At 43.3% G+C, this 26,706-nt stretch overlaps 3 gene segments (V, D, J or C); all 3 read right to left on the reverse strand.

Moving 5' to 3' along the window:
* Nucleotides 1-3,895: 3,895 nt before the first annotated feature.
* LOC120924491 lies at nt 3,896-4,560 on the reverse strand. The segment is given in 2 exon segments: nt 3,896-4,347; nt 4,487-4,560. Coding segments are annotated over 2 exon segments (381 nt in total).
* A 3,490-nt stretch (nt 4,561-8,050) lies between these two features.
* LOC120943345 lies at nt 8,051-8,630 on the reverse strand. The segment is given in 2 exon segments: nt 8,051-8,382; nt 8,542-8,630. Coding segments are annotated over 2 exon segments (381 nt in total).
* Nucleotides 8,631-21,827: 13,197 nt separating this feature from the next.
* Nucleotides 21,828-22,432, reverse strand: LOC120924490. The segment is given in 2 exon segments: nt 21,828-22,201; nt 22,344-22,432. Coding segments are annotated over 2 exon segments (381 nt in total).
* Between the last annotated feature and the right edge of the window lie 4,274 nt (nt 22,433-26,706).

The following is a 26,706-nucleotide window of genomic DNA, read 5'->3' on the forward strand; positions in this document are numbered from 1 at the left end:
AATTGCTAATCGTCTCTAGAAATAAAATATCGCAGCCTCTTTCCCTTATTCTTATCCACAAATGATATCAATTTGTACCTACAATTAAAGTGAAGCAGACACCTAAAACATCAGCCCCCCCCCCCCCCCCCAATCTGATATTTTAGTTTTAGGCTGAATCTAGGGGGCTGAAGACCCTATTTTATATTTTTTGTATATTATAACCACTTGACCTCCGGAAAATCATGACTAGGCCATTTTTTGCGATACGGCACTGCTTTACTTTAACTGACAATTGCGCAGTCGTGCAACACTGTACCCAAATAAAATGTATGTATTTTTTCCCACAAATTGAGCTTTCTGTTGGTGGTATTTGATCACCACTGTGTTTTTTTTTTATGCGTTATAAACAAAAAAAACAATGGACCGGATTCAGGTAGATCGGCGCATAGTTATGCCGGCGTTGCGTATCGAATATACGCTACGCCGACGTATAGCAGAGCGGCGAGCACAGTATTTACAAAGCACTCGCTCCCAACGTTGCGCCGGCGTAACGTAAATTCCTCGGCGTAAGCCCGCCTAATTCAAAGGTGGAAGGTGGGCGTGATCTATTTAAATGAAGCGTGACCCCATACAAATGATGGTCCGAACGAACAGCGCATGCGCCGTCCTGTGGACGCATCCCAGTACGCATGCGTCAGAATCACGTCGTAAATACTCCATAAGATACGTCGAATCACTGCCTACGACGTGACGTAACCTATGCCCAGCCCTATTCACGTACTACTACGTAAACAACGTAAAATACGACAGCTGTTCCCTGGTCCATACCTTAACATAACTTACCCCTGCTTTATGAGGCTTAACATTACGCCGGACGTACGACCTACGTAAACAGCGTATATTAATGCGCCGGGTGCAAGTACGATCGTGAATTGGCGTATCTCACTCATTTGCATATGGGAATCGAATTTCCCATATGCCTCCAGCGTAAATATGCGCCCAAGATACGCCGGCGTAGGCAAGTTACGTTGGTCGTAAGAAGCCTATTTTCCGGCGTATCTAGTTCTATGGGCACAGCGCACAGATACGACGGCGCATCGTTACACTTACGCGGCGTATCTCGAGATAAGTCGGCGTAAGTGCTACGTGAATCCAGGCCAATATGTTTTACTTTCTGCTATAGAACATATCCAAAACATTTTGGGGAAAAATTTTTCTTCATCAATTTAGGCCAACATGTATCTTGTTTTATGTTTTTTTTTATGATTTTGGTAAATAAAAACAAACATGTTTTTGGTAAAAAAAAAAAAAAAAAAATCCCAATAAGCGTATATTGATTGGTTTGCACAAAAGTTAAAGCGTCTACAAACTATAGTATACTGTATATACTGGAATATATATATTTTTTTATACTAGTAATGCCGGCGATCAGCGACTTATAGTGGGACTGTAATATTGTGGTGGACAATTCGACACTTTTTTAAACTTTGTGGTAACCAGTGACACTAATACAGTGATCAGTGCTACAAATATGCACTGACACTGGCTGGGAAGGAGGGCAATCAAAGGATTAACTGTGTGCCTAGCCAGTGTTTTTGTGTACTGTGTTTGGTGCTTTTACTAAGGGAAATTATGGATTTTATTCACTGCTTTGCAGGTACACAAAATCCATCACTACCCCCCTGTCAGAACGGAGCTCTTCTTTGTTTACATAGGCAGGACTCCTTTCTTTTGTCTCTGCCCAACGATCGGTGGGTGCCAGTGGACATCCAGTGCCCGTCACCCGCAGATCGGCTTCTGCTGTAAGTAATCACAGCAGAAGCGTCCCGCCAGTGGTGGGCATGTGGACCCCCTAGGTGAAAGTGCAGAATCACATATATACTATACATGCAACCTGCCATTTATTTTGGATGAACAACATCTTTTATGGGTCTTTAGAACTTGAGGACAGTGTAAATGATCTGTCTGGTTGTAACCTGTTGGCTAGTTTTAACCAGTTAAGGAGCGCTGCACGACTAAATACGTCGGCAGAATGGCACGGCTGGGCATATGGACAAACAGGTACATCCCCTTTAAGAAGCCCAGCCGTAGGTCGCGAGTGCGCCGGCACGCTCGCGACCCGGTCCTGAGCTCCGTGACCATGCCTGCAGGACCCGTGGACCCGATCGCCGCCGGTGTCCCGCGATCGGGTCACAGAGCTGAAGAATGGGGAGAGGTAAGTGTAAACAAACCTCTCCCCGTGCTTCCTAGTGAGCCTGTCAGGCCCCGTACACACGACCGAGATACTCGACGGGCGAAACACATTGTTTTGCTCGTCGAGTTCCTTGTGAAGCCGTCGAGAAACTCGACAAGCCAAGTTTCTCCATTCCCGTCGAGGAAATAGAGAACTTGCTCTCTTTTTTGCCTCGTCGAGTTTCTCGACAGTTTCCTCGACGAAAATGTACACACGACCGGTTTCCTCGGCAAAAAAATATCTCCCAGCAAGTTCCTTGCTGTTTTTTGCCGAGAAACTCAGGCATGTGTACGAGGCCTTACTGATCGTCTGTTCCATATCATAGGGAACAACGATCAGTGACGTCACATTCCCAGCCACACCCCCTACAGTAAGAAACACACATTAGGGAACACTTAACCCCTTTTTGCGCCCCCTACAGGTTAACCCTTTCACTGCCAGTGTCATTTTCACAGTAATCAGTGTATTTTTATAGCACTGTTCGCTGTAAAAATTACAATGGTCCCAAAATAGTGTTAAAGGTGTCCGATGTGTCCGCCATAATGTCGCTGATATAGTAAAAAATGTATTATTAATAAAAATGCCATAAAACTACATTTTGTAGACGCTAAAACTTTTGCGCAAACCATTAATAAATGCTTATTGAGATTTTTTTTTTACCAAAAATATGTAGAATACGTATCGGCCTAAACTGAGGAAAAAATATGTTTTTATATATATATTTGGGGGATATTCATTATAGCAAAAAGTAAAAAATATTTAATTTTCTTTAAAATTTTCGCTCTATTTTTGTTTATAGCGCAAAAAATAAAAACCGCAGAGGTGATCAAATACCACCAAAATAAATTTCTATTTGTGTGAAAAAAAGGACGTCAATTTTGTTTGGGAGCCACGTCGCAAGACCGCGCAATTGTCAGTTAAAGCAACGCAGTGCCGAATCGCAAAAAGTGGCCTGGTCCTTTACCTGCATAATGGTCCGGGCTTAAAGCGGGGGTTCACCCTATTAAAAAAAAAAAAAAAAAAAATTTATTCTATCATAAAATTTGGCATCGTAGCGCGAGCTACAGTATGCCGGTCTTACATTTTTTATTCCCGTACTCACTGTTTAATCCTACCTAGACGATTCCGACTGCCGGGGAATGGGCGTTCCAATCAAGACGGAAAGTGATTGACGGCCGGCTCTGGCGCGTCACGCTTCTCCGGAAATAGCCGAAATAGGCTTGGCTCTTCACGGCGCCTGCGCATAGCCTGTGCGCAGGCGCCGTGAAGAGCCGAGACCTACTCCGGCTGTCTTCGGGGAGCGTGACGTGCCAGAGTCGGCCGTCAATCACCCTCCCTCTTGCTAGGAAAGCCCATTCCCCGCGGCAGACGGAATCGTCTATGTACGATTAAACAGTGAGTACGGGGATAAAAAAATGTAAGACCGGCATACTGTAGCTCGCGCTACGATGCCGAATTGTATGCTGAAATGTTGTTCAGCAGGGTGAACCACCGCTTTAAGTGGTTAATCTTTAGGTGTTTTGCATTCCTTTTATTTAAAACAATAAACACCATAAACAAATGTGTATTTACTTTATTATAATAATGGAATTGTGTTCTCCTCATTATACTTTGGGCTGTAGGGCTAGAAGAGATCATTAGAAAACTGGACCTGTGCAATGTTTCACAGCAAAGTGAATATAGTATCTTAAAATGTTATAATTTCAATAAAACACTTTCTGCACAAAGACAAATAAACATAGGAGGTGCAAACAGAAGTCTCCTCAGTACAGAGGAAGGAGGTTTTTGTACGGCTCGGTATCACTGTGTGTATGGAGTGTTATAACCACTTTGACTACAGTAATAGTTGGCTGCGTCTTCCAGTTGTGCTCCACTGATTGTAAGAGTGAAATCGTGATACTGAGATCCGGATCTACTGCCGCTGAACCTCTCCGGGACTCCAGACTGACGATTCATTGCTAGATAGATAAGAAGTGTTGGAGGCTGATCTCCTTTCTTCTGGTACCAGTGTATGTAACTGATTGAGTCCGCAGTAACAGTAGATCTTGACTTACAATATATCACTGCGTTCTCTCCGGGAAACACTGAGATAGATTCCGGAGTCTGATCCAGTACAAACTGTCCATAAGAAGCTTGGAAGAAAGAGAAGACATTTTGTTACAGTTATTACACATAGAAATGTAAATGTCACTACCAGTTTTATTACTATTACTTTACTAATAAAATAATGATGATATATTATTACACAATGGCAATACAATAATCCTGTACCTTCTATACAAAGATAAAAGACACAGAGCAGACATGTCAGTGAAAACATCTTGTATCTGGGCCGTCACACACGCCGATCACTGGCTTTTAAAATAAAATTTTATACCGCTTGAACTCTACAGGGAAATCATCTCAGAATTTGTAAAACAGGAAAACATGCAAATATAAGTTGCATGCCTGTTACCGTATTTATCGGGGTAATGCGCGCTAAAGTGGCCCCGCATTCCTGTGGAAAAAAGATTTTTGTACTTACAGTTTTGTTGTCTTGCGCGGCGGCCTTGTCGGGTCCGGCGTCCGTCTGTGGCTTCGGGTGTCCTCTTCGTCGGGTCCGGCGTCCTTCTGCGGCGTCATTCCCGCTTTCCCGCACCGAGTTTGAATGCTGCGCTGGCATATACCGAGCGCAGTACACTCGTGTATAGTCGGGAAGGCTCGGCTACTCTCGCGCTCACGTCCTGTACGTCCAGGACGTGAGGGCGAGAGGAGCCGAGCCTGCCCGACTATACACGAGTGTACTGCGCTCGGTATATGCCGGCGCAGCATTCAAACTCGGCGCGGGAAAGCGGGTATCGGCGTATATCGCGCACCCACGATTTTGCCCTCAGGGCAAAAAAGTGCGCGGTGTACGCCGATAAATACGGTACCTTTCAAATTCAAATGGATCATCATAGCAAGAGTTGATTGAAATGGTTTATTTTAAAATGATGACAGTAGTTTTTACCCTAACATATTGTCTATCAGCTGTGAACTTTGTATTGATCCTTACAAGGAAGGGCTTGAAGGTAAAGGTCATGTGGGGGGGCTTTTAGGCTGCATTTCCACCTGAGCATTTTGTAGCTCAAAGCTTAAAGTGGAGTTCCAACCATATAAAAGTCAGCAGCTACAAAAAGTGTAGCAGCTGACTTTTAATAATTGGACACTCACCTGTCCCACATTCCAGCGATGCGGGTGAACAAAGACCCACTCCTCTCCGCGGCGCCAGCATTCTGACTGTGGGCGCCCGGCTTTGGCTTCACAGCCACGCTGCGTGCTGTGATTGGCCGGGCAATCTTCTGGGACCTGTGACATATTCCAGAAGATTGCATGGAGGGAGAGGAGAGAGGCGAGCTTCCTTCCGGTGCGGCGGAGCCCAGGGAGGGAGTGGGAGCTTTGTACCTCTAATAAGAGGGTATTCGCTCCCCCCTCCCCCAAAAAATTACATGCCAAATGTGGCATGTCAGGGGGTCACCTTCACTTAAAGGAGTTGTAAATAAATAAAAAATTTGCTGAAATGACTGTTTACAGGGTATAGAGACATAATAGTTAACTGATTCCTTTTAAAAACTATTACAAATAGATAAAAATCAATCATATAATGTACCTGTAGTTTCTGCATGTTGTTTCCTGCTTCACTGCTGTACAGAGCCACAGAGCCAATACAGGGCAGTGATGGTTTGGAAAACGAAACTGATTGGTGCTGTGGGGTTTTAGACACACAGTAATCACACCTCCTTGATTAGTGACCACAGAGAGAAAGCTCCCAGTACTGTGGTTATCAGGAAACAGACAACCAGGAAGTGTGGAGATCAGAGAAGAATTACAGCAACTTGAGAGCAAAAACGAACAATGAGGACATGAAAACAGCACTGCATTAAGGTAAAGGAAGCTATTAAGATAAAAAAAAAAAATCCTTTACAAACCCTTTAAAGCGGAAGTTCAATTTTTGGTGGAACTCTACTTCAAATCTTGAAGCTCAAAGATGCTCAACAAACAAAGTTCCATTCATTTGACTGACCCCTGTCAGTATTACCAACCATCAGTAATTTTACTGACAGACAGTAAAAAGTGGGGACTTTTTTCCTGCCAGTAAATGCCAGTGACAGGAAAAAGGTTGCAAGAAAAAAATATAGCTGTGACGCGTGGCTCGGTATAGTTCCGGTCCAGAGCCAGCCGAGACCATCCGAGTGCCTGCTACAGTGTTTTTGGGTGGCACCAGTGGGGGGGGGCAGGTCTGGTAGAGGCAGTGCCTGAGCATATCATGTGATGTCATGGTGCAAAAGAGCCGAGCGGTCGGAGCCTTGTGTGAGCAAGGCAAGCCGTGAGCGGGATTGCCTTAAGCCCTGTACACACGGCCCAGAATTTCGTTAGGAAAAAAAACTTTGTTTTTCCTGACGAGATTCTTGGCAAGAATCTCTTGCCGGCCGAGTGTACAGACACTCCATTCAAATGAACCACCGTTCTTTTGAATGGCACGAACGCGGTGACGTCATCAACTACGACGAGCATGAGCTCGTCACATTTGATGCCGTCGCCGCCATCTTGCTACACCCTACCTATGCCTTGGAAGCTACCGCGCATGCGTCAAAGTCATTTCGAGCATGCATGGGTTTCCACGGCGACAGGTAATTATGCAGACGCTCGGGTTTCTCGGCCGAGAATTACGACGAGAGAATAGAGAGCAGCTTCTCGATTTTTCTCGTTGAGATTCTGGGCAGTTTTCTTGACGAGAAACCTCAAAGTCTCATACACACGCACGGTTTACACTCTCGTTCTTGGCAAAAATCACTTTAAACCACACAGATAGGGTTATCTGATCTCCGTTATCTGGCCGCAAACATGTAAATAGGATCTCTCCACATGTAAAAAAAAAGTGCTCCAAATAGTGTAGTATTTGGTAAACCAGTTTAACAGCTTAGATATCCCTCTCACCCGCTCCTCTAGCTTGAACTGTCAGGCCCCGTACACACGACCGAGTTTCTCGGCAGAATTCAGCCAGAAACTCGGTCGGAAGCTGAATTCCGCCGAGAAACCCGGCCGTGTGTACACTTTCGGCCGAGGAAGCCGACGAGGACCTCGGCGAGGAAGTAGAGAACATGTTCTCTATTTCCTCGTTGTTCTATGGGAGAACTCGGCCCGCCAAGCTCCTCGGCGGCTCCAGGACTGAACACGCCGAGGAACTCGATGTGTTTGGCACGTCGAGTTCCTCGGCCGTGTGTACGGGGCCTTACTCTCTGATCTGGTGTAAAATGTGAAGTGCATATAGATGGTTGGTTTAGCCATGCCCGACATGTTTCGTCATACAGACTTATTCATGGGATCCCAGTGTGAAAGCAGCCTAAAAAATTGGGCTTATGCCAGTAAATTTCATGATTGTTGCCAGCAGCCCCCCATTACTGCCATACAGTGCTTTAGGTTTGAAAAAATTCTCCTGGGCAAATCTGCACAAAGATTCTTGGGGGTCATGAATCTGGAACCTGCAAAATTTGCCTTAAAGCCATGGTAACAGCAAAACTGAACTTCATGCCTAGTGGTGAGAGAGGTTACCATGAGTTACCATGCCTAAATAAAAATAATAAAGGCTGTGGTTATAGTTTATTGAGTTATTATCTCTTATAAGAAAACTACCAAAAAATATAATGATCATTTCATCATTTGGGCATTGAATATGATTTTTTTTATATAAAAAATAAGTGAGTGGTGAGTGGATTGGTTGAAAGCTCTAATTTCAGTGACGGTGGCTCTGTAACAAGGGAAAGGAATCACAGCCCACAAAGTCAATGAGGAAGAAGGTTTTTGTACGGCTCTGTATCACTGTGTGAATGGGAAGCTGTAACCACTTTGACCACAGATATAAGTTGCTTCATCTTCTATCAGATCTCCACTGATTGTAAGAGTGAAATCATTATATGGCGATCCAGACCTACTGCCACTGAACCTCTCCGGAACTCCAGACTGACGATTGATTGCATTCTTTATAAGAAGTGTCGGAGGCTGATCTCCTTTCTTCTGATACCAGTGTAAGTAGCTGGTTGAGCCAGAAGTAAGAGTAGAACTTGGCTTGCAATGCATCACCACATTCTCTCCTGGAGACACCGAGATATATCCCGGAGTCTGATCCAGAACAATCTGTCCATAGGAGGCTTGGGAGACAGAGAAGGCATTGTATTTGTTAGAGTTATAATACATAGAAATTAAATTTAAATATCACAACTACAATTACTACTACTACTGATACTACTACTAATAATACTATTAAAAATTATATATTATCACACAATGACAATACAATAATCCTGTACCTTCTATACAGAGATAAAAGACACAGATCAGACATGTCAGTGAAAACATCTTGTATCTGGGCCGTCACACACGGTGATCACTTGCTTTAAAATAAACTTTTTATACTAAATGAACTCTACAGGGAAATCATCTCAGAATGTAAAACAGGAAAACATGCAAATATCAGTTGTATGGCTGGTAATGTTCAAGTACAAATGTATCATCATGATCTACAATAAAACAATTTTTGATTAAAACGATTTTACTTAAAAACTTGAAATGTTTACTTTAAAGTGTTACTTAACCCACAACAGTAAAATCAGTCTGCATATGCAGTAAAGCATGCTTGTTATACTCACTGTGACACCTAAGAAGTTAATCCCCTGTGTTGTGTAAAAAGGCTGTGTGATCCTGTCTTCTCTGATCCACCCCTCCTTCCACTGTCCCCTGATAATTTCCTGATAACATAGTCTATGGAGTCAGGCTGCACATGCTCAGTTTGGTGTGTATTGCTAGAGAAGCTTTTTTTTCTCTTGAGAGAATGCATGTGATTAGCACAGGGCCAATCGGCACTGTCCAGACAGAGGGTCAGAGGTCTTGCATTCTCATAGGACAGTCGGAAAACTCTTCTTACAAGTGTAGCGCTCACCCACAAAGGAGCCGCTGGTTATAGATTGGGATGGCGTGTTACCTCTGTGAGTGTCTAGGGTAGACGATGAGAGCCTCAGCAAATGGAATGTCCAAACAGCAGATGTCTTTTCTTGTGTTTTATTTTACCAAACACGGTAAACATTAAAACTTGAAGTAGATAGCAAAGAAGGTGAGGAGGAGAAATAGCAGATTCAGGCTTAAAGTTACGGAAGCAGTCCTGCTTCCAACGATACCTTATTTTCATCGCCACTCCAGCCGGAGTGGGTGTAGTGTACCTGGGCAGCCAGAGTATCACTCGGAACCTTGAGGGAAAAGATCTCTGCCACAGACCCTCCCTTGAGCTTAGATCATGGAGGCAATCCTCCTTGGTAGAATTTGCGCTTGAATTTTCCTCAGGTAGTTTTCAGTTAGGTCACCGACTGACAGGTGGCTGACGTCTAGGCCCTGTTGGATCACCAGCCTCTCTTGGTTCTCCTCAGGCGGACTCCCCACTGAACAGCTATCTCACTTGGGATCTTCTCCTCAGAATTTGGGGACCCAGTAGATCACTGGGACCCCGCCACAGCTTTAAATGTTCCGGGCCAACATGGTCCCGGAACCAGGAACACTGTGTGGCACGCGCACCCCGGCCTGGTAGGCCATCTCGCCGGGGAGCCGTGATGTGTGGTCACCCTGAAGGTGGGTGCCACACCCGGAACAAGAACCCCGCCTAATGGCGTCTGCTCCAGAATTACCATCCCCCAGCATGCCCCGCGAGGGAAAAAACCCTCCCCATTGGCTACTGGCAAGAGGCACCCTAGCCTGGACTCCACTGGTGCCACCTGTCGCTCCGGGGTGGTATAACACCCCAGCAACAACAGAATGGACCCACACTACAGCCCAGCTAAAGCAGAGGCCCAATTTAGCCAAATCAACTGGATGAGAGCCAACTAACTCTCTTATCCCCCTTTAAATTTAGAATAGCACCTGTACAGAAAGTACACAGGCGCTACACAAGCTTTAACCAGTGGTCAGCTAGACACAGATACAAGTCACAAACTGCTCTAACTGATGAGAAAAGGCATTTAGCAGTTTATAATTAGGCATGTGCATTTCGTTTCGTTCCGAATCGAAATTCGGACGAAATTTTCATTATTCGGACATTCGGATGCATACGAATTCCCGAATTGCAATATTAATGAATTTACCGAATCCGAACGAACGTTTTCGATTCCGAATCGAAAACCCGCGGACGAAATTCGATCGGAATTCGAATTTTTTTTTTTTTTTCGAATCCCGATCGAATTTCGTCCGCGGGTTTTCGATTTGGAATTCGAAAAAAAATATATTTTTTTTTTAATTCCGATCGAATTTCGTCCACGGGTTTTCGATTTGGAATTTGATTTTTTTTTTTTTTGAATTCCGATCGAATTTCGAAATTATAGAGACTATTTGTTGTCGAATCCAGTCGAAATACTTTCGAATTCGACCGGATTTTTCGAAATTCGGTGGAAAACAAAAGAGTTCCGAAAACGAATTTAACACATGTAAAGAACCTAACTTAACGAAATTAATTAAATAACGAATTAAAACGAAACGAAACAAAATTTTCCCTTTTGCACATGCCTATTTATAATTACTAAAATAATTGAATTTCCATGTTCTGTGCACTGTGAGAGACCAGATATAGTGAATGCAGTTTCTTGGTTTAGTAACACTTTAATGACTTGTACACACATAGCTTTTTCCCCCCTACAGACGGATGGTTTTCCTGGCAGGAAAACTGCCATGAGAGCTTTGGTCGGGAAACCTGCCGTGTGTATGCTCCACCGCACGCTTTCCCCATAGAAAAACTGCCGGCTTAAAAACCGCCGGGAATCCCAGCGGGAAAAAATAAAACATGTTCTCATTTTCCCCGGCGGTTTTCCTGTCGGGAGAACTGCTATGGAGCATACACACTGCCGGGATTCCCGGCCAAAAGCTGTCATGGCAGTTTTCCCGACGGGAAAACCGGTCGTGTGTACGAAACATAAGGGTCCTTTCACACGGGCGTTCCGTTTGTTTCATCAGTTCAGTCATGTTTTTCAAAGAACAATTGATTCAGTTTACATCAGTTTTTCATGAGTTTTACTTCAAGAGTAACTTCACTTTTGTTGAGAAAAAAACATTCCCCTCTGGGTGATCTATGTACATTGCAAGGAATATAACAACCTTTGTTGCAGATTTCAACCATTTGTTATTCTGAAGAAGTCCCTGTGTGTTTGTCTGTGCCTCTGTTCTCAGTGGGTCTAATTATCTGACAGGTGTGCTGCTGGAAAGCACTAATGAGGAAAGCTGCTGGGCCTGCATCCCTTTAGACGTATTCCTATTTAAATTATCTCCCAACAATGACATTTTTGTTGCAGGGGATGCCTGAAATCTGACTTGTATCTTAGGCATTTCTGGGGAAATTGGTGAAATTGGTGAGTCAATCACACAAGCAGGAAATTATGATTCTGGGGAGAGGTCCGTACTCTGTGTAAAGAACAACTCTATTTTTTCTTTAATTGCTATTTTTTGTCCCCACGAAAGTGGAATTACCCTTTCAGTATTTCATCAGTTTTTACATTTTTATTTTTTGTGCTATAAACAAAAATAGAGCGACAATTTTTAAAAAAATTCAATATTTTTAACTTTTTGCTATAATAAATATCCCCCCAAAAATATCTAAAAAAAAATTTCCTCAGTTTAGGCCGATACATATTCTTCTACCTATTTTTGGTAAAAAAAAATCGCAATAAGTGTTTATCGGTTGGTTTGAGCCAAATTTTCAGCGTTTACAAAATAGGGGATAGTTTTATTGCATTTTTATTATTTGTTTTTTTACTACTAATGGCGGCGATCAGCGATTTTTTTTGTGACTGCGACATTATGGCGGACACTTCGGACAATTTTGACACATTTTTGGGACCATTGTCATTTTCACAGCAAAAAATCCATTTAAAATGCATTGTTTACTGTGAAAATGACAGTTGCAGTTTGGGAGTTAACCACAAGGGGGCGCTGATGGGGTTATGTATGACCTCATCTGTGTTTCTAACTGTAGGGGGGTGTGGCTGTAGGTGTGACGTCATCGATTGTGATTCCCTATATAAGGGAACACACGATCGATGACGGCGCCACAGTGAAGAACGTGGAAGCTGTGTTTACACACAGCTCTCCCCGTTCTTCAGCTCCGGCGACCGATCGCAGGACTCCAGCGGCGATCGCAGAGCTTCGGACCGGGTCGCGCGCATGCGACCCCGCGGCTGGGCTTAAAGGGCAACGTACAGGTACGTTGATGTGCCCAGCCGTGCCATTCTTCCGACGTATATCGGCGTGAAGGGGTCCTTAAGTGGTTAACGGAGGAAGATGTCAGCAGATAATCATCCGCTGACATTCACTTGCCCATAGAAATACGTTGGTGTTCACTTTTCATCCATCAACATCCGTGTGAAAGGGCTCTAAAGCTCATCTCTGCCGCTGTGCTGCACACTTATCATTTATATTGTTAACAGCTGTCTCTGTCAACTACAGAACACCAACTCCTCTTTATGTTACTTGGAAGAGAAGAGGAGAAGGTGTTTTGTAGTCCTGTCCTCATGTGATGTCACTACTCCTCCATAGATACAGTATAACGAGTGAGCATTGTTACTCTAGAACAAGAAGTGTGCTATTGGCATGATTACCAGGTACAATTTTAGAAAAAGGACAAAAAACATATGAATGCCACCATCACATCTAAGGATTGGTAAACTGCAATCAATATATTACATTTTTGGTCTTGGGTTTAGATTTTTGCAGGGTTTACCTATCCTTTAAGTTTGATTAGAGGCACTGTAAGGTTCCCAACATATCTCTCATAAGTATTACTAGTGGGGAAATGCTACCCTACTGGGTATCTGCCCAGGTTCAGTGAATCTTGCTCAGAATTTTCCAAATCCTAACTTAGAGACATTGGGAGTTATTTACTAAAGGCAAATCCACTTTGCACTACAAGTGCTAACTACAAGTGCAAAGTGCACTTGAAATTGCACTAAAAGTGCACTTGGAAGTGAAGTTGCTGTAGATCTGAGGGGGACTTGCAAAGAAAATAAAAAACAGCATTTTAGCTTGCACATGATTGAATAATAAAATCAGCAGAGCCTCCCCTTCATTTCAGATGGGTTTTACTTAAAAATGGGTTTTACTTCCTCTTTGTTTACCTGCAAAGGTAAAGCATAATGGGCTCCTATGCATCGTGTAGTAGCCCATTATGTATCACTTACTGTACCTGAAACCGAAGTCTGCGATGTCACCGATGTCCCCTGTTCCACGAAGCGTCCATCTTCCTTCCGGGTATCGCGGCTCCGTAGACATCGGAGCCCGTCTCATTTGTAAATATCTCCTAAACCTTGGAGGTTTGGGAGATATTTTGAACACCTACAGGTAAGCCTTAATCTAGGCTTACCTGTAGGTAAAAGTGGTTGTAAAGGGTTTAAAACTACTTTAAGTGGTTAAGGGAAGGGGCTAAAAAACCTTTAAATAATATGCTGGTACAGTATGTGGTTTTTACAGAACAGTATGATTTTTAAAGACAGTCTCGGGTACAGTGTACCCTGTTATTTGGTTGTGGAATTGATTTTTTATTTACAATTAGCTTGGTCTGCATGAAGAAGCAGCACCCTAATCTGATTATTTTTTTTTAAGCTTTTTTTTCCAGGTAGATTTTTCATTAAATGCTAATAAACTCACTTTGACTAGCAGATATAAATTTTCCAGTAGTTTGCTGTGACTGTCTTCCTAAAGCCGAACTTTTCTGCTGCAGGCCAATTCCTATCAAACTCTTAAAAAGAATAAGGAGGATACAGCAGTGTAAAATTGGCCAGCACCAGGACATTTTTAATGAGCTAGAATTGGCTAAAGTGTACTATAGAAAAAGACAGGCAGGTGTTTTACTATGAGAACTTAGAGACCACGGATAACCAAGCAGTAGGGATGAGCTTAATGTTCGAGTCGAACATGAGTTTGACTCGAAAATTGTCTGTTCGCTCGTTCCGCGAACAATTTGGGTTTTTTCGTGGCAAATTTGAAAAGCTGCAGAACACGCTTTAAAAGTCTATGGGAGAAAGCTAAAGTGCTAATTTTAAAGGTCAATAAGCAAGTTATTGTCATAAAAAGTGTTTGGGGACCCGGGTCCTGCCCAGGGCACATGTATTGATGCAAAAAAAAGTTTTAAAAACAACCGGTTTTTCGGGAGCAGTGATTTTAATAATGCTTAAAGTGAAACAATAAAAATATTCCTTTCAATTTCATACCTGGGGGGGGGGTGTATAGTATGCCTGTAAAGTAGCGCATTTTTCCCGTGTTTAGAACTGTGCTAGCACAAAGTGTAATTTCTAAAGGAAAAAGAGTCATTTAAAACTACTCGCGGCTATTCATGAATTGTCAGGTCCTGGCAATACAAATCAAAGTCATTGATAAAAACGGCAGGGGTCCCCTCCACAGCCCATTATCAGGCCCTTTAGGTCTGGTATGAATATTAAGGCGAACCCTCAACCAAAAAAAAAAAGTGTGGGGGTCCCCCCAAATTCCATATCAGGCCCTTCAGGTCTGGTATGGATATTAAGGGGAACCCCGCACCAACTTTAAAAAAAATGGCGTGGGGTCCCCCCAAAAATCTATAGACCCTTCAGGTCTAGTATGGATTTTAAGGGGAACTCTGCACCAAATTTAAAAGAAAATAGCGTGGGCCCCCCCCCAAAAAAATCCATACCAGAACCTTATCCGAGCACGCAACCTGGCAGGCCGCACCAGACCACATGCCCTCAACATGGGAAGGATGTCCCCATGTTGATGGGGACAAGGGCCTCATCCCCACAACCCTTGCCTGGTGGTTGTGGGGGTCTGCGGCAGGGGGCTTATTGTAATCTGGAAGCCCCCTTTAACAATTTTTGGGGGGACCCCACACTATTTTATTTTTGGTGCAGGGTTCCCCTTAAAATCCATACCAGACCTGAAGGGCCTGATATGGAATTTGGGGGGGACCCCCACGCTTTTATTTTTGATTCGGGGTTTCCCTTAATATTCATACCAGACCCAAACGGCCTGGTAATAGACTGGGGGGGGGCCCTGCCATTTTTTTTAAAGACTTTGATCTGTATTGCCGGGACCCGACAATTCATGAATAGCCGTGAGTAGTTTTAAATTACTTTTTTTCCTTTAGAAATTACATTTTCTGCAGGCACAGTTTTAAAAACGGGAAACATGCACTACTTTACAGGCATACTATACACCCCCCCCAGGTACGAAATGTGAAGGAATATTTCACTTTTATTGTTTCACTTTAATATTTATTAAAATCACTGCTCCCGAAAAAAACTGCAGTTTTTAAAACTTGTTTTGTATTGATACATGTTCCCTGAGGCAGGACCCGGGTTCCCTTCTTATGACAATAACTTGCATATTAACCTTTAAAATGAGCACTTTAGGTTTTTTATGTTCGTGTCCCATAGAATTGAACGGTATTTGCGTGTTCGAACACATTTTTTGCCTGTTCGCATGTTCTGGTGTGTTCGGCAGCAGTTTTAAAAATTGGCCAGCATCAGGGCGATTTCAACTGTTTCAATACCAGGCCAATTTTTATGTTTCTCGCATACATGTAAAAATCTGCAATTTTTTTTAGAGAAAATTACTTAGAACCCCCAAACATTATATATATTTTTAAGCAGAGACCCTAAAGAATAAAATTGTGTGTTTTTTAATTTTTCATGTAATAAAGTATTTTCAAAGCCGTTTTTCAAATACAATTTTTTGTAAAAAATTCACTGAATCTTAGCGAACACAAAATAATACCAAATTGTTGGGTACAATATATTAGATGACGTTACACCAAGCAAATTTTGTACCTAACATGCCATGCTTTCAAATTAGGTATGCCATGTGAACAGCGCCAAAATCCTTGTCACTTTCAGTTTCTGATCTTAAAGAGAGAGAGATACAATGTCAGTCCCTCTCATTCCCTTTGTAATGCAGCCGATGCTGCCGGTCGGAGCAGTACCGGGCTCCCCAATCAGACAGGAGAGCCCAGGAAAGGCAGCAGCGGCAGGAGGAGTCAACCCCTTCTGCCACCTGTAGAAGTGATTGAGCAGCTCTAAAGTCAGGGCTGTCTTAATGAGAGGGCACACCTGGGCACTGCCTGGGCACTGCCCAGGGGCCCCCCCTGCACTTTCTCCAAAGCAGTTGGTCCTTGAGCCCACGCTGCCCCAAAATTGTGGGCCCCATGATGGCACTGAGAGTGAAAGATACACAGGGGAGGCAGTCTGCCGCCTACCTACTTAATGTCTGTTTACCTGCACTGTCATCATTGTAGGGGCCCCAGAGCATTACTTTGCCCAGGGGCCCATGATGCTATTAAGTCGGCCCTGTCTAAAGTCACTGTAGCTGCAGGCATCATACCAGTATAACCACTTAAATAATTTGATACGGCACCCCATAAACGTTTACTGTACAAACTAAGGTATGTTGGCATGGACCATAGGGTGAGTACATGAATTGAAAACTGGCAAAAGGGGCGAGTCCAAAGGGTGGTGATAAATGGGGAGTACTCAGAATGGTCAGGGGTGGGAAGTGGGGTCCCCTTGGGACCAATCCTAATTTATTTACAACCGATCTGGAGGATGGGATAAACAGCTCAATCTTAGTATTTGCGGGTGATACTGAGTTAAAGCGGTTGTAAACCGGCATGAAAAAAAAAATGTTTTCCTCCTGTAAGGGAAAAGTCATAATGAGCTAATATGCACTGAAATACTTACCTCGGAACGAGGTGCGTAGCACTAACCTGGTTCACGCCGAGCGAGATTTCATCTTGCCTCGGCGTGTCTTCCGGATATCGCCGCTCCAGCGCTGTGATTGGCTGGAGCGGCGATGACGTCACTCCCGCGCGGGCGCAGGCGCGCGGGAGATTTAAAACTCGGCAAGGTCCGATGGCTGCCGGTTCTTTCGCCGTAGATCCCCCCTGCGCATGCGCAGCGGCACATTGCGAGGGGAATATCTCCTAAACCGTGCAGGTTTAGGAGATATTCTCCTTACCTATAGGTAAGCCTTATTATAGGCTTACCTGTAGGTAAAAGTACAAAAAGTGGGTTTACAACCACTTTAAGCAGGGCAATAACTTCTCTACAGGATGTGGAAACCTTACAAGAAGACCTAAACAAAAACAAAAAAAAAATGTTATACTTTTCTTTCAAATCTCCAAAACACCACCACCTTTAAACAAAAATCACACTTTTTTTTTAAAAAGCACAAAAAAAATTCTATGCATGAACAGCAGATAAAAGTGACAGCTGACCCTTAATCAACCACAAACTAAAATGAAAGATAAAATAGCCCCCGATAATAAGAACAAAAAAGACAGCAAAGAGGTTGGCTGCCCAATCTTCTCCCCTGCAGTCTGTAAATGTTCCCTTTGCTTTCCTTAAAGAAGCATCTAAAAGAGACACTATGGATGCTCTGTACCTACCCTTGTTTATAGTGAGGGCAGTGTTAATTTCGTCAACTAAAATATTTCCGTTGACTAAATGAATACTATTTTAGTTGACTAAAATACGACTAAAACTAAAACAATTCAGATGACTAAAATACGACATTTTAGTCAAAAGACTATGACTAAAACTAAATTGAAATTTGACGGCAAAATTAACATTACACTACCGCATAAGAATATGGGGACATCTACTAAGCTGCTGATAGAAAAAAATTAAGAAAAAGACTTTTCTTTTTTTCTTAATATTTAATATTGGTAATATATTCAAATAATATGTGCAATGTCATTACAGCCAATAGAGTTTACAGTTTTATTTTCTTTTTTATTATTTTAAGTTATACTTCTGTTTGTCAAAAAGCAAAATTTTTGTTTGTTAATGAAACTTAGTTTTATTTATAAAGACGTTATATATATATATATATATATCACAACAGCTAAATCTGTGTCTGGTCTGTAGTGCATGTTCAAACCTTAAAGGGGTTGTAAAGGTAAAAGTTTTTATTGTTAAAGTTTGATCTCGCAGGAGGCCGTCGATACTGCCTGGAATTGGAGGGCCCCGGAACAGGGGAGAGCTGCCTTTTAAACGCAGGTCCCCGAAACTTCTTTTTGACCGGTAAAAGGGTACTTTTGCCACTCGATATAGTCTGAATATATTTATCTAGATCCTCTCCGAAGAGTCGACCTCCATGGAAGGGAAAACCTGCCAGAAGCTTTTTGCATGGGGGCTCAGCCGCCCAGTTCTTTAACCATAAGAGCCTTCTCATGTGTACTAAAAATAGTGACAAACGAGACGCCTGCTGAATGGAGTCCTTTATAGCATCCACCGCAAAGCACAGGGCTCTAGGAATATCCGATAACTCTTCTGCCTGTTGGGCAGGAATGTCTTTAAGCATCTGTTTTGTCTGGTCTGTTAACGCCTGACAAACCCCAATAGCAGTCACTGCTGGCTGTATTACTGCACCTGCCGTAGCAAAGGATGCCTTTAAAAGTGTCTCAAAACGCTTATCCACCGGTTCTTTAAACATCTGTATGTTTTCCACCGGGCAAGTTAAAGATTTGTTTACACAAGAGATGGCGGCATCCACAGCTGGGAGAGCCCACCTCTTGGAAAATTTTTCTTCCATAGGGTAGATGGTGGAAAATCTTTTAGGTGGTAAAAAGATCCTATCTGGTTGTATCCAATCCTGAAAAATCAGTTCCTCTAAAAGAGGATGGACCGGAAAAACAGCGCTGCTCAAAGGCGCTTTCAATGAACCTAAGGATGATACCGCCGAAGCCTGAGGCTCCGGTAAGGGCAACTTGAATGCCAAGCGGACCATGTCTGTTAATGACTGAATCCACAAGCTCTCTGCATGGGAGGTCGAGACTGGCTCCTCATAAGTAGACTCCTCATCCCCTGAACCCTCATGGTCCTGGGAATGATTTTCCTGAGCTTCTAATTCTCCGAGGGAGAGAACCTCAGCATCTGGGGGTACACCCCCCGGTGATGGAGACCTAGTCCACTTCTTGCCCGACATGGAATTGACTATCATAGTTGCCAATCTCTTCTCTAGTCCCCCCAAGGAAAGGGCTAGCATTTCCTCTGTGACAAACACAGGGTTGGGTGGATCTGAACTAGCCTCAACACCAGATCCCCCTAATGGCTCAACCAAGGCACCCACTACTGGAATAATTTGTGGGGAGAGTACAGGCATATCCCGACTCGAACCTTCAGAATCTGAGGGGGAACCCCTTTGTCCTCTGGCACCTCTTGCCATTTCCCCTGATCCTGATGCTTTGGAAGCCATGGTACAATACCGAGGCACCCCTACTTACAACAACTGACTGATGTAGGTAGGAGAAAAAACTATGCGGTTTTAAGGGGACAGTAGTAACAACTAATGCCCAAAAAACCCAATGGGGAGACCAATATGTGTTCCCTATTTTTTATTTTATTTTTTCAATTATGCATATATATATATTTTTTTTTTTTTTTAATTTTTTAATTTTTTGGGGATTTTTTGGATCCTGAGTCCCTTTTTCCCTTTTTCTACGGAATCACATTGTCTCCCCACAAGAGAAATTGCAAGAATCCACCTGCTGTAAGGAATGTTTAGGCTAGATTGAAAAGCTAGTTCTGTTTGTCAGAACTGCAATACTCCCTTGCGCCACCGGGTGCCACTGTGCATCAGGCTTGCACTGCTGCCACTCTATGTCCTCCTCTCCTGAGCTCAGAAATGAACTGAGCCAATACAGCACAGAGGAAGGGCCGCCCCTTCCTCTTATGAGATCCAACGTCCCGCCCCCCCCTCTAAAAACGGCGCGAATTTCGTCTTTTTTTTATATAAATCGCTTTGCACGCGCCCGCGCGCGTGCCCGTGTCACGGGGGGGCCATGAGTGGAAGCAGCATGCTGCAGGGACGCAGGAGAGAAGACAAGACACAGAGGAAACATCCGCACAGCACCCGGCCAGGTAAGAACCTTCAGGTAGGCGCAGACACCTCCTTAGTTCAGGGTAAAGAGTAGGCACACACTAATACCCCACCTAGCGCCCAGCCAGATAGAACCTGCAACACATAGACCAGGGAGATCACACATATGGGGAGTAAAAACACAGACCATCCTGTCTTACACAGACATAGTGGCCCCAGACTGCCAATGCAAGTGCATACTCAGGCAAACTCCCCCAAAAGATCCCCCCTGGAGAGCCTGCTGCCGAACCAAGTTCCGCAGACCCCCCCTTTCTTACCTGCTCCATGCCGCAGGACCTTGCACAGCAAGTGGTCCAATCTTCCCCCATCTCCGTGGGTGGCGTCTAGACCTTCAGGCCCTGGGGTCCTTTGAAGGAACCCACTGTCCTGGACCCATATAGCATCCTGGCAAACAGGGACTTTAGGCACCCCAAAGGGTTCTAAGTCCTGGGCCCAGGATCCAGCTCTCTGAAAGAGAAGCATTATGGGCAAAACCCCCTAGCTAGGGGCCCGGGTACTGTCCACTTTGGCTCTGAGGCCCCTTGGACAGATCCGGTTAGCCTGCCTTGATCCCAAGGATGTAGAGACAAGCTAGTCCATGACCAACACCTAAGACACTGGCGAAAAAACTGAGGTACTCCTCCTATGGGAGGGGGTTATATAGGGAGGGGCACTTCCTGTTTGATATTGCCAGTGTCCATCACCTGAAGGTACTCCATATAACCCACATAGTAATGAATATGCCGCTCTGTGTCCCGTGATGTACGAGAAAGAAAAGGCATTAAAATGTAACTAAACCCATTCGATTTAAAATGTACTGGTGATTTTAGTAGACTAAAATACGACTAAAACTAAAATTATTCGAATGACTAAGATATGACTAAAACTAAATTGGCATTTTAGTTTTTCCATCTGATATTCCGACTGTTTGTGGGCCCCATCTGACTTTTTTTCCGTCAGAGTTTAGAAATAGACATGTTTTATTTTTTTCGATGGAAATTCCGATTGTCTGTGTGGAACTCCGACGGCGAAAAAAACATGCATGCTCAGAATCAAGTTGACGCATGCTCGGAAGCATTGAACTAAAATTTTCTCGGCTCGTTGTACTGTTTTACATCACTGCGTTTTGGACAGTCGGAATTTGGTCTGACAGTGTGCGTGCAAGAGAGCTTGAATGGAATTCCAACAGAAATTTCCATCAGATTTTATCCCATCGGTAATTCCGATGGTGTGTACAGGGCATAAGACTAGAAATTTGATGTCAAAATTAACACTGAATGAGGGTTCTTCTATTCCCCTTACTGACCCTTTAAGCCTGCTAGCCATGCAGTGTGTTAGGGTTGGAAAAAGAAAATCGTGGGTGAATCTGCACAAAAATTCTCTGGGATTACAAATCTGGAACTTGCAGAATTCACCTTATACGCATGGTAGCAACAAAATTGAACCTCACCCCCCTAATGTGGAAGGGGGCTACCATGAGGATACCATTTCTACTTAAAAAAATAAAGGATGGGCCTATAGTGCAATGAGTTATTATCTTAAAAATAAAAAATAAATGGATTTTGAAGGGATGAATAAAAACCACATGATTTTTATTAAAAATAAGTGTCTTCCCTGTTAAGGAGTGATTGAAAGCTCTAATTTCAGTGACGGTGGCTCTGTAACAAAGGAAGGGAATCACAGCCTACAGTGTTAATGAGGAAGGAGGTTTTTGTACGGCTCTGTATCACTGTGTGAATGGGAAGCTGTAACCACTTTGACCACAGATATAAGTTGCTTCATCTTCTATCAGAGCTCCACTGATTGTAAGAGTGAAATCATTGTATGGAGATCCGGACCTACTGCCACTGAACCTCTCCGGGACTCCAGACTGACGATTGATTGCCTGATTGATAACAAGTGTCGGAGGCTGATCTCCTTTCTTCTGATACCAGTATAAGTAGCTGGTTGAGCCAGAAGTAAGAGTAGAACTTGGCTTGCAATGCATCACCACATTCTCTCCCGGAGACACAGAGATATATCCCGGAGTCTGATCCAGAACAATCTGTCCATAAGAGGCTTGGGAGACAGAGAAGGCATTGTATTTGTTAGAATTTGTTACATAGAAATGCAAATTAAATATCGCTACTACTAATAATAATAACAATGATATTAATAAAAAATAATAATAATAATCATACAAAATAAAATAATCCTGTACCATCTATACAGAGATAAAAGACACAGAGCAGACATGTCAGTGAAAACATCTTGTATCTGGGCCGTCACACACACTGATCACTGGCTTTAAAATAAACTTTTTATACTAAATGAACTCTACAGGGAAATCATCTCAGAATGTAAAACAGGAAAACATGCAAATATCAGTTACATGTCGGTTACCGTTCAAGAAGAAATAGATCATTACATTGTACACTTTGTGACAGTCATTTTTACCTTAACCACTTACTGGGCACTTAAACCCCCCTCCTGCCCAGACCAATTTTCAGCTTTCAGTGCCATAACGTCACTCCTGCGCATGCGTGCAGAAGCCGTCACACGCTACTGAAGAAACGGCATAGGTGCCCATTTTTTCAGAGTGCATGCACTAATGACATTATCGGTGCAGTGTACTGTAAATGTCTCCTAAACGGCGCACGTTTAGGAGATATTTACAGTACCTATAGGAAAGCCTTATTCTAGGCTTACCTATAGGTACAAAGTGTAAAACCTCTTTAAAGCGGGAGTTCACCCATTTGTGTTTTTTTTCCTCTTTTCCCCATAGCTGGATGCTCGTTTTGTCTAGGGGAATCGGCTATTTGTTTTAAAATATGAGCAGTACTTACCCGTTTTCGAGATGCATCCTCTCTGTCGCTTCCGGGTATGGGTCTTCGGGTGCGGGCGTTCCTTCTTGATTGACAGTCTTCCGAGAGGCTTCCGACGGTCGCATCCATCGCGTCACTAGTAGCCGAAAGAAGCCGAACGTCGGTGCGGCTCTATACTGCGCCTGCGCACCGACGTTCGGCTTCTTTCGGAAAATCGTGACGCGATGGATGCGACCGTCAGAAGCCTCTCGGAAGACTGTCAATCAAGAAGGAACGCCCAGTCCCGCAGCCCATACCCGGAAGCGACGGAGAGGATGCATCTCGTAAACGGGTAAGTACAGCTCATATTTTAAAACATCTAGCCGATTCCCCTTCACAAAACGAGCATTAATCTAAGGGGAAAATGTGTTCTCCATGGGTGAACCTCCGCTTTAAGTACTGCAGTCAATGCTGCTTTTTTTATTTTACAAAAATGTTTTTGTTTCAATATATTTATTGTTAAGAGGTTCATAAATGTGTTTGTAAATCGCCCACGCAGGGGCTAGAAAATGGGTAAACAATACCAAGGAACAATAATGATCATATTAATGAATATAGGGGATATTATGGTGTAATTTCCATTTAGTTTTTGTCGCTGTTTTGAGTGAGTGAATAACTTAAATAGCGCTACAAATGCGAACTGAATTGCCTCAAGGCGCTCGGAATCAATTTCCTTCTATTTAGCCTTCAGAAAAGATGGGTCTTGAGTTTTTCCCTAAAGGCCAGGTGATTCACTTCCGTTCGGATATCGGTTGGTAATGCGTTCCACAGTCGAGGTCCTTGGACTGCAAATCTTCGTTCTCCCTTTGTCTTGCAGCGGGCCTTGGGGATTTGTAGTAGATTTTGGTTAGTGGAACGAAGAACGCGATTGGGGTTGTGGTGTTTTATTTTCTCGCATATATATTGGGGGCGATTCCTTGTACACATTTGTGCCTCAGGCAGAGGGCCTTGAATGTGACTCGGTCGTTTACGGCCAGCCGTATTTTTCATCAAATAAAATGTTTTCATCAACGAAAATAACACTGGGGGGCAACCTCTTAATAATCTTGTGTTTTATAGCAAGGGGTACATTCTTACAGTACATTAAGTTCATAAAATAGACACAGTATCTGACAGAAGCAGCTGCATAGATACCTTTTAGTCCAGCAGTGGCAGGGAGGCACTAGCCAAGGGACACTGTAGGTACAGGTATGAAATTAGAGTTTAAGGAGAGTTTATTACATTTAAAGAACATTTCTGTAAAAGTACAGTTGTCCTTTAACCACTTAAGACCCGGACCTTTATGCAGGTAAAGGACCTGGCCAGTTTTTGCGATTCTGCACTGCGTCGCTTTAACTGACAATTGCGCGGTCGTGCAATGTGGCTCCCAAAACAAAATTGGCGTCCTTTTTTCCCCACAAATAGAGCTTTCTTTTGGTGGTATTTGATCACCTCTGCGGTTTTTATTTTTTGCGCTATAAACAAAAATAGCGACAATTTTGAAAAAAAATCAATAATTTTAACTTTTTGCTATAATAAATATCCCCAAAAAATATATAAAAATATTTGTTTTCCTCAGTTTAGGCCGATACGTATTCTTCTACCTATTTTTGGTAAAAAAAAACGTAATAAGCGTTTATCGATTGGTTTGCGCAAAATTTATAGCATTTACAAAATAGGAGATAGTTTTATTGCATTTTTATTAATATTTTTTTTTTACTACTAATGGCGGTGATCAGCGTTTTTTTTCGTAACCGCGACATTATGGCGGACACATCAGACAATTTTGACACATTTTTGGAACCATTGTCATTTTCACAGCAAAAAATGCTATAAAAATGCATTGTTTACTGTGAAAAATGACAATTGCAGTTTGGGAGTTAACTACTAGGGGGCGCTGAAGGGGTTAAGTGTGACCTCATATGTGTTTCTAACTGTAGGGGGCGGGGCTGGACGTGTGACATCATTGGTCGTGTTTCCCTATATCAGGGAAGACACAATCAATGACACTGCCACAACGAAGAACAGGGAAGGTGTGTTTACACACACCTCTCCCCGTTCTTCAGCTCCGGAGGACCGATCGCGGGATACCGGTGGCGATCGGGTCCGCGGGTCCCGTGGGCGCGGTCACGGAGCTTCGGACCGGGTCACGTGCACGCGCCGGCTTAAAGGGCCACGTACAGGTACGTGAACGTGCCCAGCCGTGCCATTCTGCCGACGTATATCGGCGTGAAGGGGTCCTTAAGTGGTTAAAGTTTTTGATATGTTTGCTAGAGAAATTTGACTTTATTATAAATGAGATAAGCCTGGTAGTTTAAGGAACATCAAACATATTGCATTCTGTGCATTTATGAAAAAAGTGCTGCACTAAAATCAAATACTCAGTATCTCACAAAAAGTAAGTACACCCCTCACATTTTTGTAAATATTTAATTATATCTTTTCATGTGACAACAGTGAAGAAATGACACTTTGCTACAATGTAAAGTAGTGAGTGTACAGCTTGTATAACAGTGTAAATTTGCTGTCCCCTCAAAATAACTCAACACACAGCCATTAATGTCTAAACCTCTGGGTCCAAAGTGTCAAAATTTTGTGTATCCACCATTATTTTCAAGGATCAAGGCGTGAACCTGACACTCCACAATTTCGAATAGGATAAAACTTTGTTAGCAAGTTTTACCCCAAATTACGAGATTGGTTGAAATCGGGACAGGCGTGGCCCTTGGTCAGAATTCTGCCAGAATGCCATAGCAGAGTGTCTTCCTTACATGTGTAGCAAAGTCTTTAGCCTCTTCCAATCTAATAAGGCCCTCCAAGGCCAAAGATAGCGGATATCCTTCAATATGTAGTGGGTTGTGAGGCATAGTGGGTGCAATGATGGTGAAAGTCATTGGGCGCCAGACACTTCTTGGATGTAAAAGAGGTTTTATTTCTTTTAACAGTTCTTTTTGTATTTTTGGGGGAAACAGGGTTAGGGTAACTTACATAGTTGTAAGTTACATTTTGGCAAACTCTGAGACTTTAATAGAAGGACAACAGTGCACAGAAACGCCCCAGCAAGGCGCCACATCTGCACTAAGAATGAGCCGAACACCCCCCTGTTCAGTTCGCATCAGAACTTGCGAACACACCAAATGTTCGTGTGAACTTTAGAACCCTGTTAAAGTCTATGGGACTCGAACATATGAAATCTAAAGTGTTAATTTTAAAGGCTAATATGCAAGTTATTGTCCTAAAAAGTGTTTGTGGACCTGGGTCCTGTCCCAGGAAACATGTATCAATGAAAAAAAAAGTTTTAAAAACGTTTTTTCAGGAGCAGTGAATTTAATAATGCTAAAAGTGAAAGGGGAACCCCGCCGTCAATTTAAAAAAAGTGACGTGGGGTTCCCCCCAAATATCCATACCAGACCCTTCAGGTCTGGGGTGGATTTTAAGGGGAACTCCACCCCAAATTTAAAAAAAAATGGCGTGGAGTTCCCCCAAAAATCCACACCAGACCCTTATTCGAGCATGTTAACCTGGCCGGCCGCAGAAAAGAGGGGGAGACAGAGTGCGGCCCTCCCCTCTCCTGAACTGCACCAGGCCACATGCCCTCAACATGGGGAGGATGTCCCCATGTTAATGGGGACAAGGGCCTCATCCCCACAACCCTTGCCCGGTGGTTGTGGGGGTCTGCGGGCGGGGGGCTTATCAGAATCTGGAAGACCCCTTTAACAAAGGGGACCCCCAGATCCTGGC

The sequence above is a fragment of the Rana temporaria genome, chromosome 1 (genome assembly GCF_905171775.1).
Source record: "Rana temporaria chromosome 1, aRanTem1.1, whole genome shotgun sequence".
Classification (NCBI taxonomy): Eukaryota; Metazoa; Chordata; class Amphibia; order Anura; family Ranidae; genus Rana; species Rana temporaria.